The sequence below is a fragment of the Ranitomeya imitator genome, chromosome 7 (assembly GCF_032444005.1).
Source record: "Ranitomeya imitator isolate aRanImi1 chromosome 7, aRanImi1.pri, whole genome shotgun sequence".
In the NCBI taxonomy this organism is placed as follows: domain Eukaryota; kingdom Metazoa; phylum Chordata; class Amphibia; order Anura; family Dendrobatidae; genus Ranitomeya; species Ranitomeya imitator.
The window spans coordinates 170,232,567-170,249,271 of NC_091288.1; the positions used below are offsets into that span (position 1 = coordinate 170,232,567).

The 16,705-nt window shown below is 44.6% G+C and overlaps 1 protein-coding gene across 1 annotated transcript in view; it reads left to right on the plus strand.

The window, feature by feature from the left end:
• Window positions 1-16,705, plus strand: part of NUBP1 (NUBP iron-sulfur cluster assembly factor 1, cytosolic) — a 50,978-nt gene that overhangs the window by 10,778 nt on the left and 23,495 nt on the right. Inside the window, exon 4 of the mRNA XM_069734035.1 lies at window positions 15,336-15,404. Coding sequence (XP_069590136.1) covers window positions 15,336-15,404 — 69 coding nt within the window. The remainder of the gene's footprint in view (window positions 1-15,335; window positions 15,405-16,705) is intronic.

A 16,705-nucleotide genomic window follows, 5' to 3' on the forward strand; every position in this document is an offset into this window, starting at 1 on the left:
TTTGGGCTGAAAGTGCCCCCCTCGGCTTATACTCGAGTCACGGTAGCGGTGGGGTCGGCGGGTGAGGGGGTGAGGGCGCTGAGGTATACTTACCTAGTCCCAGCGATCCTCGCGCTGTCCCTGCCGTCCCACGGTCTTCTGTGCTGCAGCTTCTTCCCCTCTTCAGCAGTCACGTGGGACCGCTCATTACAGAAATGAATAAGCGGCTCCACCTCCCATAGGGGCGGAGCCGCTTATTCATTTCTCTAATCAGCGGTGCCGGTGACCGCTGATAGAGAAAGAAGCTGCGGCACCGAAGACAGGAGGGGACAGCGCGAGGATCGCCAGGACTAGGTGAGTATAGCATATTCACCTGTCCTCGTTCCAGCCGCCGGGCGCCGATCCATCTTCCCGGCCGGCGCCTCCATCTTCCCGGCGTCTCTGCTCTCTGACTGTTCAGGCAGAGGGCGCGATGATGCACTAGTGTGCGCGGCGCCCTCTGCCTGATCAGTCAGAGCAGAGACGCCGGGAAGATGGAGGCGCCGGAACGAGACGCCAGGAGCTGCAATCAAGGGAGGTGAGTATGTGTTTTTTTTTCTTTATTGCGGCAGCGGCGGCACAAATTTATGTGGAACATCTATGGGGCACAGTGAACGGTGCAGAGCACCGTATATGGCACAGCACAGCTATGGGGTACAGTGAACGGTGCAGAGCACCGTATATGGCACAGCACAGCTATGGGGCACAGTGAACGGTGCAGAGCACCGTATATGGCACAGCACAGCTATGTATGGGGCACAGTGAACAGTGCAGAGCACCGTATATGGCACAGCACAGCTATGGGGCACAGTGAACGGTGCAGAGCACCGTATATGGCACAGCACAGCTATGGGGCACAGTGAACGGTGCAGAGCACCGTATATGGCACAGCACAGCTATGTATGGGGCACAGTGAACGGTGCAGAGCACCGTATATGGCACAGCACAGCTATGGGGCACAGTGAACGGTGCAGAGCACCGTATATGGCACAGCTATGGGGCACAGTGAACGGTGCAGAGCACCGTATATGGCACAGCACAGCTATGTATGGGGCACAGTGAACGGTGCAGAGCACCGTATATGGCACAGCACAGCTATGGGGCACAGTGAACGGTGCAGAGCACCGTATATGGCACAGCACAGCTATGGGGCACAGTGAACGGTGCAGAGCACCGTATATGGCACAGCACAGCTATGGGGCACAGTGAACGGTGCAGAGCACCGTATATGGCACAGCACAGCTATGGGGCACAGTGAACGGTGCAGAGCACCGTATATGGCACATCTATGGGGCACAATGAACGGTGCAGAGCACCGTATATGGCACAGCTAGGGGGCACAATGAACGGTGCAGAGCACTATATGGTTCACACCTATGGGGAAATATGAACGGTGCAGAGCACTATATGGCACAGCTATGGGGAAATAATGATCTATTTTTATTTTTGAAATTCACCGGTAAATGCTGCATTTCCACCCTAGGCTTATACTCGAGTCAATAAGTTTTCCCAGTTTTTTGTGGCAAAATTAGGGGGGTCGGCTTATACTCGGGTCGGCTTATACTCGAGTATATACGGTATATTGTAATTCCTGCAAGAATAGGGAATCGTGTATAATTTTGGATAGAAATAAAACAAACTTTGCATAAATAAATAGTACAAATGATGACAAAGAAGACATTTGTAATATGTTATTAGATGGCTTTACTGTGAACTTCCAATCTCAGGCAGTTCTCAGGGTACAGCTCAGTAAATGTTTACATAATGATGCTTCACAGTCTCTGAAGAGGAAGGAGATAGCAAGTTTGTGCTAAATCCTACCCCAGAAAGAAACTGAAACTGCTGAAGAGCATCAAATCGACGAATCTCTCCAAACATGCGCTCAGAAGAAAAGCAAACGAAAACATGAAACATACAGAGAAAACATATATTGGACTATTGATTTATGCACACAGTTTATTGAAAGTTTAGATATGCTTTAAGAAGTACTTACCTTAATCCTGTTTTCCTGTTCAAGCCAGCAGTTCTTGAGGAGTGCAGGGCTGCAGACATTGCTTATCAGTACCTTTCTGCTATGATCTGTAGAGGAGCTTTCCTACTGAGCATGTGCAGTACAGATTCATCTCAACTAAAAGCCGCCGAGATCCTTAGATCAGGAATAGAACAGACATTTACAGGACATTTCATAACTTTCCCAAATTGTTATGAAAAACTATAAAGCACATACGGCATTTAAATACTGAGCCCAATTTATTATATATTTTAGGAGTCTGTCTATTTTACACCGACTCCAACTCCACCAAATTGGACCACGACTCTGACTCCACGGACCAGGAAACTTGGCAGTGGGAGAATATTTTTGCGCAAACTACCTAAAAATTTTTTTGGCACTTTTGACCCCGATATCATCAAAGTCACAACGGGTATTAGTGTGCTCGCTTGTCAAGTTCATCAGAAGTGGCAGCATTTCTCACACCAGAAATGTTACTCTAGTTCCGGAATGGTGTATACATTTCTTATCGTTGCACTTCCCTTGTTAATTCCTGGCTTTTGTTTCAAATTATGTATATATTTTTTTGCAATAGTTCATACTGTGCTACATCATAAGCAATGTACATACACACAAAATCTATCGTCGATGGTTAGACCAGTGAGAACTTTTGTTTACTCAGTCCCTGTTCTACATTTTTCAGGTTAGATTTTAGTCCTAGCTGTTTACACTGAAAGGTTTCTGTCTGTAGATTTGTATTTTGAGTGGGAAGGTGGAGCCGCTTCCTGTATAAGAATTGGCAGTAAAAGTTTAGGAAGTTCAGGGGAGCTTTGCCAGATTTTGAGAAGGGTTGAGTTAAGATGATTTCTCCTCCAGTTGCCTGTAACAATAGTTTGGGAATGCACAGTTTCACTACATAGTAACATAAGCTTGTTTTCTTACAACTGAGCCGACTAGAGTGTCACCAACATAAGACATATTTATGTAAGCTTTGGAGTAGCCATAAAACTATAGAATCAAGGTCAGAATTCTTACTGAAGCCACAAATGTTTACACGTAGTGATGCCCATGAGACGTGGATCACTATGACCATAGTGTGATTTCACGGGTCGTTTTAGAGAAAAAAGAATTCTCAAGATAGTCAGACCAGCTTAAAAATTTGACCATGTCACATTCGTTGAAGTAGTAGGTCGGTTGCTTTAACTTTTTACCCCCATTGGGGACAGAAAAATAAATAAGTGGGAGTCAGGTACTCTACAACTCTTCGTGTAATAGTCGTCACACCCTGACCCATCCCAACCCAACTCGGCCCATTCTGACAGTGCTGACCAAACTGGCATGTAAACACGAGAAGTTACCAAATTTGTGCTTAACCTCCCGTTGTGAAAAGTATAATACCAGATGACCAAATTAGTATTAATCAAAGAAGAATTCCAAAAACTAATATAAACAATAACTTTATTTCAAATACCAAAAAACAAAATGGGATTAAAAACTAGCACAACGCCCAAAATCCCTGTGGTCAGGGAATGGGTAAATAAAAATAAAGATCTGGCCTATTGGTTCAAGGGCAAACGGGTGGGAGCGGGATAAAAAAAACCCTATACGTCCCTGATTACTCCCTGCCTGTCAGCGGAGGTTGGCACCCTCTTGAACGCAATATGGCGCCCCCGCTCGTCGACGGCTACCCCTAAAAGCCCTACAAGTCCCTATAATAATGTGGGGATGCCAATGCTAGTAATGCTATTGCATACCCAATATCTAGCACCCAAACACACCAGATAGCATCTACCACCAAAAAAACAGACTGTCTGGTAGCCGTCGACGAGCGGGGGCGCCATATTGCGTTCAAGAGGGTGCCAACCTCCGCTGACAGGCAGGGAGTAATCAGGGACGTATAGGGTTTTTTTATCCCGCTCCCACCCGTTTGCCCTTGAACCAATAGGCCAGATCTTTATTTTTATTTACCCATTCCCTGACCACAGGGATTTTGGGCGTTGTGCTAGTTTTTAATCCCATTTTGTTTTTTGGTATTTGAAATAAAGTTATTGTTTATATTAGTTTTTGGAATTCTTCTTTAATCTCCCGTTGTGCAAAAATGTTGCCTCTTTTCAAAGTGTTTTATCTGGCATATAGGAAAGATATATATCTTGGTACCGTGTTAGCCAGTAGATAGATTCTATTATCTGGCATAAACACTTAGATGAACTGCGGTCTTAGTCTTTGCTATTCAGAAACATTGAGCCCTATAATGTGGGTAAAATTAATTTGACCGTTTCTGGCTCTTGGCACGGGCGTCTGTTGTCAGATTTTGTACCGCCATAACATCGATAACAAATATGACATACAGTAATGTTCAGAGCTACAATTTATGGAATAGTCGTCACATCTGAGAAATCACAAAATACTAGACATGGTGGCTCAGATTCATAAACTTCTCCGATCAGATCTGTGCAGCAAAACCTAAAATAAGTTATTAGCAGTAATTCGGAGCAGATGTTTGTTTCTACGCTCTATCAGAAGGCTGGGGTTTTATGAGAGCGGGCAGCCATGACAATAATCAGTACATTTGGCCATTAGTCGGGTTCATTTACTGGCAGCGCATGTCATTGAACGTCAGGGTTAGCCATTCCCGTACAGGCCATCCCCTGTGTGATTACTAGAACTGTGGTCACATTTCATTACGCCGATATATGGAGGAATCAAGTGTACACGTGGTATGTAGAGTTCAGGAGTACAGCTGGAGTGAGCTTTCTAGAAGTGTGGAGTAGACATTTGTGACTCCTGATGTTGTTATAACCACTGGGCTATACTTGAGATCTTCTATACATATTCTCTGTAGCGTATGATCCTTTTGAGCTTGGTATTAGGGACATTATTTCTTGTGAGCTGCATATGGCGCAGATGAAGTCATACCTGTAATTAACTAGATTTCCATCATCTGAAGGCCTATTATTTCCTTTTGAACTTTCTGAGCGTCACTTAGTCTGTCCTTTCTGCTAAATCTCTTGAGAACCTAATAGCAGTCATCTTTAAAAATAAAGTAGACTCTAGCTATTACTCATGTCAGCTCCAGATATGATATGTCAAAACTATGAATTAACACATGTGGAATTATATACTTAACAAAAGTGTGAAACAACTGAAAATATGTCTTATATTCTAGGTTCTTCAAAGTAGCTGCCTTTTGCTTTGATGACTGCTTTGCACACTCTTGGCATTCTCTTGATGAGCTTCAAAAGGTAGTCACCGGAAATGGTCTTCCAACAATCTTGAAGGAGTTCCCAGAGATGCTTAACACTTGTTGGCCCTGTTGCCAACGCAAACCAGATGCGTTTGCAGCTGCAAGATGCTGTGGTAGCCATGCTGGTTCAGTATGCCTTCAATTTTGAATAAATCCCCAACAGTGTCACCAGCAAAGCACCCCCACACCATCACACCTCCTCCTCCATGCTTCACGGTGAGAACCAGGCATGTAGAGTGCATCTGTTCACCTTTTTTGCGTCGCACAAAAACACGGTGGTTGGAACCAAAGATCTCAAATTTGGACTCATCAGACCAAAGCACAGATTTCCACTGGTCTAATGTCCATTCCTTGTGTTCTTTAGCCCAAACAAGTCTCTTCTGCTGGTTGCCTGTCATTAGCAGTGGTTTCCTAGCAGCTATTTTACCATGAAGGCCTGCTGCACAAAGTCTCCTCTTAAAAGTTGTTGTAGAGATGTCTGCTGCTAGAACTCTGTGTGGCATTGACCTGGTCTCTAATCTGAGCTGCTGTTAACCTGCGATTTCCGAGGCTGGTGACTCGGATAAACTTATCCTCAGAAGCAGAGGTGACTCTTGGTCTTCCTTTCCTGGGGCGGTCCTCATGTGAGCCAGTTTCTTTGTAGTGCTTGATTGTTTTTGCCACTGAACTTGGTGACACTTTTTAAGTTTTCCCAATTTTTCAGACCGACTGACCTTCATTTCTGATAGTAATGATGGCCACTCGTTTTTCTTTACTTAGCTGCTTTTTTCTTGCCATAATACAAATTCTAACAGTCTGTTCAGTAGACTATCAGCTGTGTATCCACCAGACTTTTGCACAACACAACCGATGGTCCCAACCCCATTTATAAGGCAAGAAATCCAACTTATTAAACCTGACAGGGCACACCTGTGAAGTGAAAACCATTCCCGGTTACTACCTCTTGAAGCTCATCAAGAGAATGCCAAGATTATGCAATTCCACATGTGTTAATTCATAGTTTTGATACCTTCAGTGTGAATGTATAATTTTCCTAGTCATGAAAATACAGAAAAAACTTTAAATGAGGTGTGTTCAAACTTTTGGTCTGTACTGTATGTATATATGTATGTGTATAGATGTATGTATATACAGTGGGGCAAAAAAGTATTTAGTCAGTCAGCAATAGTGCAAGTTCCACCACTTAAAAAGATGAGAGGCGTCTGTAATTTACATCATAGGTAGACCTCAACTATGGGAGACAAACTGAGAAAAAAAAATCCAGAAAATCATTGTCTGTTTTTTTTTTTATCATTTTTTTTGCATATTATGGTGGAAAATAAGTATTTGGTCAGAAGCAAACAATCAAGATTTCTGGCTCTCACAGACCTGTAACTTCTTCTTTAAGAGTCTCCTCTTTCCTCCACTCATTACCTGTAGTAATGGCACCTGTTTAAACTTGTTATCAGTATAAAAAGACATCTGTGCACACCCTCAAACAGTCTGACTCCAAACTCCACTATGGTGAAGACCAAAGAGCTGTCAAAGGACACCAGAAACAAAATTGTAGCCCTGCACCAGGCTGGGAAGACTGAATCTGCAATAGCCAACCAGCTTGGAGTGAAGAAATCAACAGTGGGAGCAATAATTAGAAAATGGAAGACATACAAGACCACTCATAATCTCCCTCGATCTGGGGCTCCACGCAAAATCCTGCCCCGTGGGGTCAGAATGATCACAAGAACGGTGAACAAAAATCCAAGAACCACGCGGGGGGAACTAGTGAATGAACTGCAGAGAGCTGGGACCAATGTAACAAGGCCTACCATAAGTAACACACTACGCCACCATGGACTCAGATCCTGCAGTGCCAGACGTGTCCCACTGCTTAAGCCAGTACATGTCCGAGCCCGTCTGAAGTTTGCTAGAGAGCATTTGGATGATCCAGAGGAGTTTTGGGAGAATGTCCTATGGTCTGATGAAACCAAACTGGAACTGTTTGGTAGAAACACAACTTGTCGTGTTTGGAGGAAAAAGAATACTGAGTTGCATCCATCAAACACCATACCTACTGTAAAGCATGGTGGTGGAAACATCATGCTTTGGGGCTGTTTCTCTGCAAAGGGGCCAGGACGACTGATCCAGGTACATGAAAGAATGAATGGGGCCATGTATCGTGAGATTTTGAGTGCAAACCTCCTTCCATCAGCAAGGGCATTGAAGATGAAACGTGGCTGGGTCTTTCAACATGACAATGATCCAAAGCACACCGCCAGGGCAACGAAGGAGTGGCTTCGTAAGAAGCATTTCAAGGTCCTGGAGTGGCCTAGCCAGTCTCCAGATCTCAACCCTATAGAAAACCTTTGGAGGGAGTTGAAAGTCCGTGTTGCCAAGCGAAAAGCCAAAAACATCACTGCTCTAGAGGAGATCTGCATGGAGGAATGGGCCAACATACCAACAACAGTGTGTGGCAACCTTGTGAAGACTTACAGAAAACGTTTGACCTCTGTCATTGCCAACAAAGGATATATTACAAAGTATTGAGATGAAATTTTGTTTCTGACCAAATACTTATTTTCCACCATAATATGCAAAAAAAATGATAAAAAAACAATGTGATTTTCTGGATTTTTTTTTCTCAGTTTGTCTCCCATAGTTGAGGTCTATCTATGATGTAAATTACAGACGCCTCTCATCTTTTTAAGTGGTGGAACTTGCACTATTGCTGACTGACTAAATACTTTTTTTGCCCCACTGTATGTATGTATGTATGTGTATATATGTATGCATGTGTATATATGTATGTGTATATATGTATCTATGTGTGTGTGTATGTGTATATATAGATAGATAGATAGAATATATTATTATGTAGCAGCTCACTCATGTGGCGGCACAGAGGGGTAGGAGGAATGGGAACACTGTCTCTTTAAATCCTTGTTGGTTTATTGTCAGGCAGCTTAATCCAACCCATGAGAACAAAACTCGGCCTTTCTGACTAAAACAGGAACGAAACAACGAAAGGAAAACAAAAATGCTGCACCACAGTCCGTATGTTGCAGATGACACCCCACTCTGGAGCAGCACAGGTTGTCTGTTCTCGACTAGCCACAAAGCCTCTGGAGACTCCTCCCTCCTGGCTAGTTGAACCTAGACTGCCTGTAGAGCTCGGTTATTTCAACCCAAGCCTGTGATTTTCCCATCATGTGATTGACCACATGATCATGACCTCATGCAGGTCCTGGCAGGTTTGCCAGGGGAGAGAAAGTGGACCTTCTCCCACTCGCTCTATGAAGGTCCACATACAACCAGCCCTTTTATGCAACTTAACCCTCACATCACGTAGTGTGCTGGAGAAAAATGCTCTGGTTTCATATCACTGACGCCATTAAATGCAGTGACATATATCTCCCCTCTACCACCCTGCCAGTGACTGTCACAATATATATAATTTAAAGGGAACCTGACGGCAGGATTATGCACAGTAACCTACACACAGTGTCAGGTCGCCACCGTTATACTGATTACAATGATACCTTGGTCTTGTGGTTGTTGTGTAATCTTTATTTTCAGTTTTGGGTTAATGATATGCTCGTGCTCCACAGCGTGCTGTGGGGGGGTCTTCCTGTGATGCTTGGATTAGGTATTTCATCTGTATGGCTTCTGACAGGTCACTGATCCCTCACTGACCTGCCCCCTAGTTTACATGCTGAATATCTATAATATAACGCTGGGAGCGTCACTCTGTCCGAAGCCTTTATAGACTGCGCAGGCGCAAGCGCTGGCGCAGTCTGGCCCCCACAGAGTGACGCTCCCAGGAGATCGCGGTATGCGTAAGCACTGAACGCATACCGCTATCTCCACCGGAGAGTCAGGGACCGTGGACGGGCCAGGAGGGAGAGTAAGTATATTCACCTGTCCTCCGTTCCAGCGCTGCGTGCGGCTCCGCCTCCCGGCTCCTCTGCTGTGACAGAGTCCAGTCACAGGCAGAGGAGCCGGAGTGTGTGTTCAAGAAAATGGCGCCGGAAAGCGCGGACTGCGCAGGCGCAGATTCCTGCTGCCGGAATCGGCGCCTGCGCAGTCCGCGCTTTCCGGCGCCATTTTCTTGAAGACACACTCCGGCTCCACTGCAGGTGTGTCTTCAAGAAAATGGCGCCGGAGAGCGCGGACTGCGCAGGCGCCGATTCCTGCTGCCGGAATCGGCGCCTGCGCAGTCCGCGCTTTCCGGCGCCATTTTCTTGAAGACACACTCCGGCTCCACTGCAGGTGTGTCTTCAAGAAAATGGCGCCGGAGAGCGCGGACTGCGCAGGCGCCGATTCCTGCTGCCGGAATCGGCGCCTGCGCAGTCCGCGCTTTCCGGCGCCATTTTCTTGAAGACACACCTGCAGTGGAGCCGGACGATAGGTGAGTATGGTATTTTTTTTTTTTTTTATATGGCAGCAGCATACGGGGGCATACACACTGGAGCGTCTTATGGGGGGCATATCATACAATGGTGGCGCAGGATGGGAGCAGCACATGACAGAACGGGCGCAGGATGGCAGCAGCGCATGACAGAACGGGCGCAGGATGGCAGCAGCGCATGACAGAACGGGCGCAGGATGGCAGCAGCGCATGACAGAACGGGCGCAGGATGGCAGCAGCGCATGACAGAACGGGCGCAGGATGGCAGCAGCGCATGACAGAACGGGCGCAGGATGGCAGCAGCGCATGACAGAACGGGCGCAGGATGGCAGCAGCGCATGACAGAACGGGCGCAGGATGGCAGCAGCGCATGACAGAACGGGCGCAGGATGGCAGCAGCGCATGACAGAACGGGCGCAGGATGGCAGCAGCGCATGACAGAACGGGCGCAGGATGGCAGCAGGATGGCAGCAGCACATGATGGAGACCATATACCGATATAAATGCTCGCCACCCGGGCGTAGAACGGGTTCAATAGCTAGTTATATATATCTTGGGGAGAAAACCTTCAAACCCTTCAGTCTCCTCACCTCGGCATGTCAGGCTAGACATGTCACTCTCCGTAAGGAGTAACGTTACATTTTGGACTTTTTTTTTCTAATTTTTGAGTTCTAGAGGTTTTGTTTTTTCCTTCTCTACTCTCGAGGCCTAGTTGGTATGAATATGTTCAGCTTGTTAAGGACATGATCTGTTTGTCTGCTGTGAGCGAAATAATTGGAAGCACATTCAGTCGATGTCCGACCACTCCCAATTTCCCTGGGTTTATTCATTTTTTAGTAAGCAGTGGGTAGAGGAAGGACAAAGTAATAACTTAGTTGATGGCTTTCAGTGAGATTTCCTCGAGCTCCATGGATGAGGTCTCACAACAGGTGCTAGGAGGTGCTAACATATTCCCCGTTATGTAACCAATTACTTTTTAAGAAGGGCTGTGTTTTGGCAAATAAAAAAGCCATTTTCGCTTGGATCAAAGTTGGCTGATGACATTCCAGGCTGGGCAGGGCTTGGGTTTGCTTCCCTTTCCTCCCTCGCTTGTACATGTAAGTGCAGTTACTGGGGCGCAGCTGCTGTGATCACATTGACCATTCGGTCACATTGGCCGGAGGCTCCTCGTGTCGGATGATGCTTGATGAGTGCTACACGTGCAAGTGTTAAACCCATTTACTGTTACATGGAAATACAAATTGTCCCATATCCCCAGATGATTGTTACTTTGAGGATCATCACATTTGCTGTTGTGTAAGGGCGGTTTTATTCACGGATTGTATTACAGCTGTATTGTAGGTGACGTCCATGCTGTAATGCTTCATATGGGTGCAGTGGGATCGCTCATCCGGACTGGCACGGTCATGGGGAACTAAGGAACATTTACCCTAAGGAGAACCTCGTGGCTTTTAGAGGATGTCATAAAACACCCTGCATGTGCTAATGGGCGCAATGAATTTTGTCGTAACTAATACATACAATATTTTTTTTCCAGCATGGAAAATTGTAACACTTAAATTCCTTAATAAAGTGATTTATTATCTTTGTTCCTGCAAAAATAAAAATAAATAAAAACGTATATGTACATGGCTTGCAAACCTCTACTTTTTTTTGCTTCCAGCTATAGTATTCATTTGGAGTACAGATGATAGCAGTAAAAGGGTCAGTGTCTGCTCCCGAGTTTTGCTTTTTCCTTATACAGCAAAATTGCCACTTTATATTAATTTAATTTATTTTTCCTCCAAAAATGAAGACAAATCCCCATAATGAAGTGATTTGTACACTGTGTGCAGAATTATTAGGTAAGTTATATTTTGATCACATGATACTTTTTATACATGTTGTCCTACTCCAAGCTGATCAGGCTTGAGAGCCAACTACCAATTAAGTAAATCAGGTGATGTGCATCTCTGTAATGAGGAGGGGTGTTGTGTAATGACATCAAAACTCTATATAAGGTGTGCTTAATTATTAGGCAACTTCTTTTCCTTTGGCAAAATGGGTCAGAAGAGAGATTTGACGGGCTCTGAAAGTCCAAAATTGTGAGATATCTTGCAGAGTGATGCAGCAGTCTTGAAAATTGCCAAACTTTTGAAGAGTGATCACCGAACAATCAAGCGTTTCATGGCAAATAGCCAACAGGGTGGCGAGAAGCGTGTTGGGTGCAAAATTACTACCCATGAATTGAGGAAAATCAAGCGTGAAGCTGCCAAGATGCCATTTGCCACCAGTTTTGCCATATTTCAGAGCTGCAACGTTACTGGAGTAACAAAAAGCACAAGGTGTGCGATACTCAAGGACATGGCCAATGTAAGGAAGGCTGAAAAACGACCACCTTTGAACAAGAAACATAAGATAAGACTGGGCCAAGAAATATCTTAAGACTGACTTTTCAAAGGTTTTATGGACTGATGAAATGAGTGACTCTTGATGGGCCAGATGGATGGGCCAGAGGCTGGATCAGTAAAGGGCAGAGAGCTCCACTCCGACGCCAGCAAGGTGGAGGTGGGGTACTGGTATGGGCTGGTATCATCAAAGATGAACTTGTGGGACCTTTTCGGGTTGAGGATGGAGTGAAGCTCAGTTCCCAGACCTACTGCCAGTTTCTGGAAGACTTCTTCAAGCAGTGGTACAGAAAGAAGTCGGTATCGTTCAAGAAAAACATGATTTTCATGCAGGACAATGCTCCATCAGATGCCTCCAACTACTCCACAGCGTGGCTGGCCAGTAAAGGTGTCAAAGAAGAAAAAATAATGACATGGCCCCCTTGTTCACCTGATCTGAACCCCATAGAGAACCTGTGGTCCCTCATAAAATGTGAGATCTACAGGGAGGGAAAACAGTCCACCTCTCGGAACAGTGTCTGGAGGCTGTGGTGGCTGCTGCACGCAATGTTCATCATAAACAGATCAAGCAACTGACAGAATCTATGGATGGAGGCTGCCGAGTGTCATCATAAGGAAAGGCGGCTACATTGGTCACTAATATTTGGGGGTTTTGTTTTTGCATGTTAGAAATATTTACTTCTACATTTTGTGCAGTTATATTGGTTTACCTGGTGAAAATAAGTGAGATGGGGATATATTTGGTTTTTATTAAGTTGCCTAATAATTCTGCACAGTAATAGTTACCTGCACAAACAGATATCCTCCTAAGATAGCCAAATCTAAAAAAAAAAAAAAAACACTCCATCTTCCAAAAATATTAAGCTTTGATATGTATGAGTCTTTTAGGTTGATTGAGAACATAGTTGTTGATCAATAATAAAAATAATCCTCTAAAATACAACTTGCCTAATAATTCTGCACACAGTGTAAATTGTCAGAACTTCCATACTAGACATTAGAAGCAAAAGTGAATGTTTAGTTGGGTCTCATTCAGACATCCGTTTTCTCACATACTAGAAAAACTGACTTGATTTTATTTTCAGAGTTTGATCAGAGAGTAGTCATTTTTTTATATTCTATAGAGGGGAGGAAAATTGTCCACCTTCTCCTTTCCGACAGACCGTGAGAAAAAATAGGACCGCACTGAGTTGTCATCTGAGTTACATCCAATATTTTTAAGTCCCTTTCCTCTTTGTCTTGTGGCATGAGTTGCTGTTTGTAGCAAAAAATTAATCAAAATGACATACACAACTCATGAATTTGGCGCAAACTAAAAAATGAACTGACTATAAGATGCACTTTTTTGCCCCTAAATTTGGGAGGAAAATAGGGGTGCGTCTTATAGTCTGAAATATAGCTTAGCGGAGGTGTGAGGGAGCGTGGCGTGGGTTCACAGGAGGCAGGGTGGGGCGATGCTGAGGGCCCTGGGCGCAGGGGGTGTCCCAGCACTGGGTTTGCAGAACATGTTGGCAGTGCAGAGTCCCCGCGCTACACATTGCTCTCCCAGATGTGGGCTTCAGGAAAATGGCCGCCGGCAGAACATGAAGAAAGCCACCAGAATAGATGCATATGCCAACTGTACAGATAAGCTGTTTGCATGCTCCCTTAAAGGGGATATTTCACTTGGTATTTTAATTTACCTCTTTTGATTGCTTCTGCTCCACTGATTCTGGAACAGTTTTTCTTTTTCTTTTGTGCTACTCCATTCCAAATGTATGCCTCCAGTAGTAAAAAGTGACATTTTCCCTTCAGCCAACTGGGCGTGTACTACAGAACTTTGTTTGCTTTCCTCCTCTGACAGAAGTTATATGGCACATGCCCAGTTGGTTGAAGGAAAAATGTCACCATTTATTACCTGGGGTATAACTTTACAATAAGAAGAAAAGAAACTGTCCAGAATCGGCGAAACAGTGACAATTTGTAGGAGGTGCTCAGTTTGATTTAAAAAAATCTAGTGAAAGGTTCTCTGATGTTTTTTTTTTTTTTGTTGTATTTTTATTTTTTTATTCCTCATTAGTAATTCAATGCTTCTATCAAAGACATTACCGCCCCTATATAAGGTGTATCAGGCCAGTTTCACACGTCAGTGACTCCGGTACGTGAGGAAACTGTCACCTCACGTACCGGAGCCACTGACACACGTAGACACATTAAAATCAATGCATCTGTGCAGATGTCATTGATTTTTTTGCAGACCGTATCTCCGTGTGCCAAACAAGGAGACATGTCAGTGTTCGTGGGAGCGCACGGATTACACGGACCCATTAAAGTCAATGGGTCCGTGTAAAACGCGTACCGCACACGGACGTTGTCCATGTGCAGTCCGTGTGCCGTGCAGGAGACAGCGCTACATTAAGCGCTGTCCCCCCCACTGTTGCTGAAGCCGCCATTCATATCTTCTCTCCAGCAGCGTTTGCTGTAGAGAAGATATGAATAATTGTGTGTAAAATCAAGATCCAGGTCCCCCCCCTGTGTGCCCCCCCCCTATGGGAGGTGGAGCCGCATATTCATGACTGTAATCGGCGGCCCCACGTGACCGCTCATTCAGTACAAGGTGCGGCCAGGACAGGAAGCAGCGCCAGCCAGCGAGGGAGCCGGGTGAGTATTTTCATCACAGCGGTGGGGGGGCGCTCAGGGGGTGGGAGTGGGGGGGACCTGGATCTTGATTTTACACACAATTCATATCTTCTCTACAGCAAATGCTGCTGCAGGGAAGATATGAATGGGGCTTCAGCAACAGATGCTGGTGCGTGTGGTACCCAGCAAGGTGCGTGTGGTACCCAGTGGGCACACGGGCGGCACACGTGTGCCACAGAAACGCACCAGCACACGGACACGGGTAATTCCGGTACCGATTTTTCCGGTACCGGAATTATCTGGACGTGTGGGACTGCCCTAAGGTGGTGTGTGGTTTTGCACTGAAATGAAGGACATAGTACTGCAATACCATATACAACCTGTAGACAAAGATGGCGCTGTTTGTGAAGAAGGCTGCTTTGTAAAAAGGACATCCAAGATTAAAATGACAAAGTTCAAAACCCTATATTCAGACATTTCAAGAAAAGGAACGTGATGAGCTTTAGCCTATGGGGCAAAGGTTCCTTAAAGGGGTTGTCGGGGACTTTTATCTAGGTCATCAATCTATATCAGACACCCCGAGATCAGTATGTAAGAAACAGACAACTCCTTTACATAAATAAGATCCTTCATTTATTGTCTACTTACATATATGTATAAACACACTTCTAAATGTGTTTTTTTTTCTTTTAGATTGCTTTACTTGATGTGGACATCTGTGGTCCGTCCATTCCAAAGATCATGGGTCTTGAAGATGAACAGGTAACTGCGTGAGATGCCTCCCTTAAAGAGAACCTGTCATTGGGACATTATACACAAAAATAATGACCTGTATGTGACGGTGCTTTACTGCCGAGTAAGTCCTAATTTCTCATAGACATCTGTTTTGCTAGTTTACAGAAATCCATGGTGGAAACGGTATGCTAATGAGACACAAGTGCAGTGGGCGGGCCCTGCACCTCCAGCTATCCTGCCTCTCCATATTCCCCACCCACTGCACTTGTAGCTCATTAGCATAACATTTCAGCTATGGATTTCTCTATAGCAGCAAACAGATTTTTATAAGAAAGGTAAGGCTTTACTCAACATTAAATCACCTTTACCTACAGTACAGAACAAAAGTTTGGACACACCTTCTCATTTAAAGATTTTTCTGTATTTTCATGACTATGAAAATTGTACATTCACACTGAAGGCATCAAAACTATGAATTAATACATGTGGAATTATTATATACTTAATTTCAGTTGTTTCACACTTTTTTGTTATGTCTTATATTCTAGGTTTTTCAAAGAAGCCACCTTTTACTTTGATGACTGCTTTGCACACTGTTGGCATTCTCTTGATGAGCTTCAAGAGGTAGTCACCAGAAATGGTTTTCACTTCACAGTTGTGCCTGTCAGGTTTAATGAGTGGGATTTCTTGCCTTATAAATGGTGTTGGGACCATCAGTTGTGTTGTGCAGAAGTCTGGTGGATACACAGCTGATAGTCCTTCTGAATAGACTGTTAGAATTTGTATTATGGCAAGAAAAAAGCAGCTAAGTAAAGAAAAACAAGTGGCCATCATTACTTTCAGAAATGAAGGTCAGTCAGTCCGAAGAATTGGGAAAACTTTGAAAGTGTTCCCAAGTGCAATGGCAAAAACCATCAAGCACTACAAAGAAACTGGCTCACATGAGGACCGCCCCAGGAAAGGAAGACCAAGAGTCACCTCTGCTTCTGAGGATAAGTTTATCCGAGTCACCAGCCTCAGAAATCGCAGGTTAACAGCAGCTCAGATTAGAGACCAGGTCAATGCCACACAGAGTTCTAGCAGCAGACACATCTCTACAACAACTTTTAAGAGGAGACTTTGTGCAGCAGGCCTTGATGGTAAAATAGCTGCTAGGAAACCACTGCTAAGGACAGGCAACAAGCAGAAGAGACTTGTTTGGGCTAAATAACACAAGGAATGGACATTAGACCAGTGGAAATCTGTGCTTTGGTCTGATGAGCCCAAATTTGAGATCTTTGGTTCCAACCACCGTGTCTTTGTGCAACGCAGAAAAGGTGAACGGATAG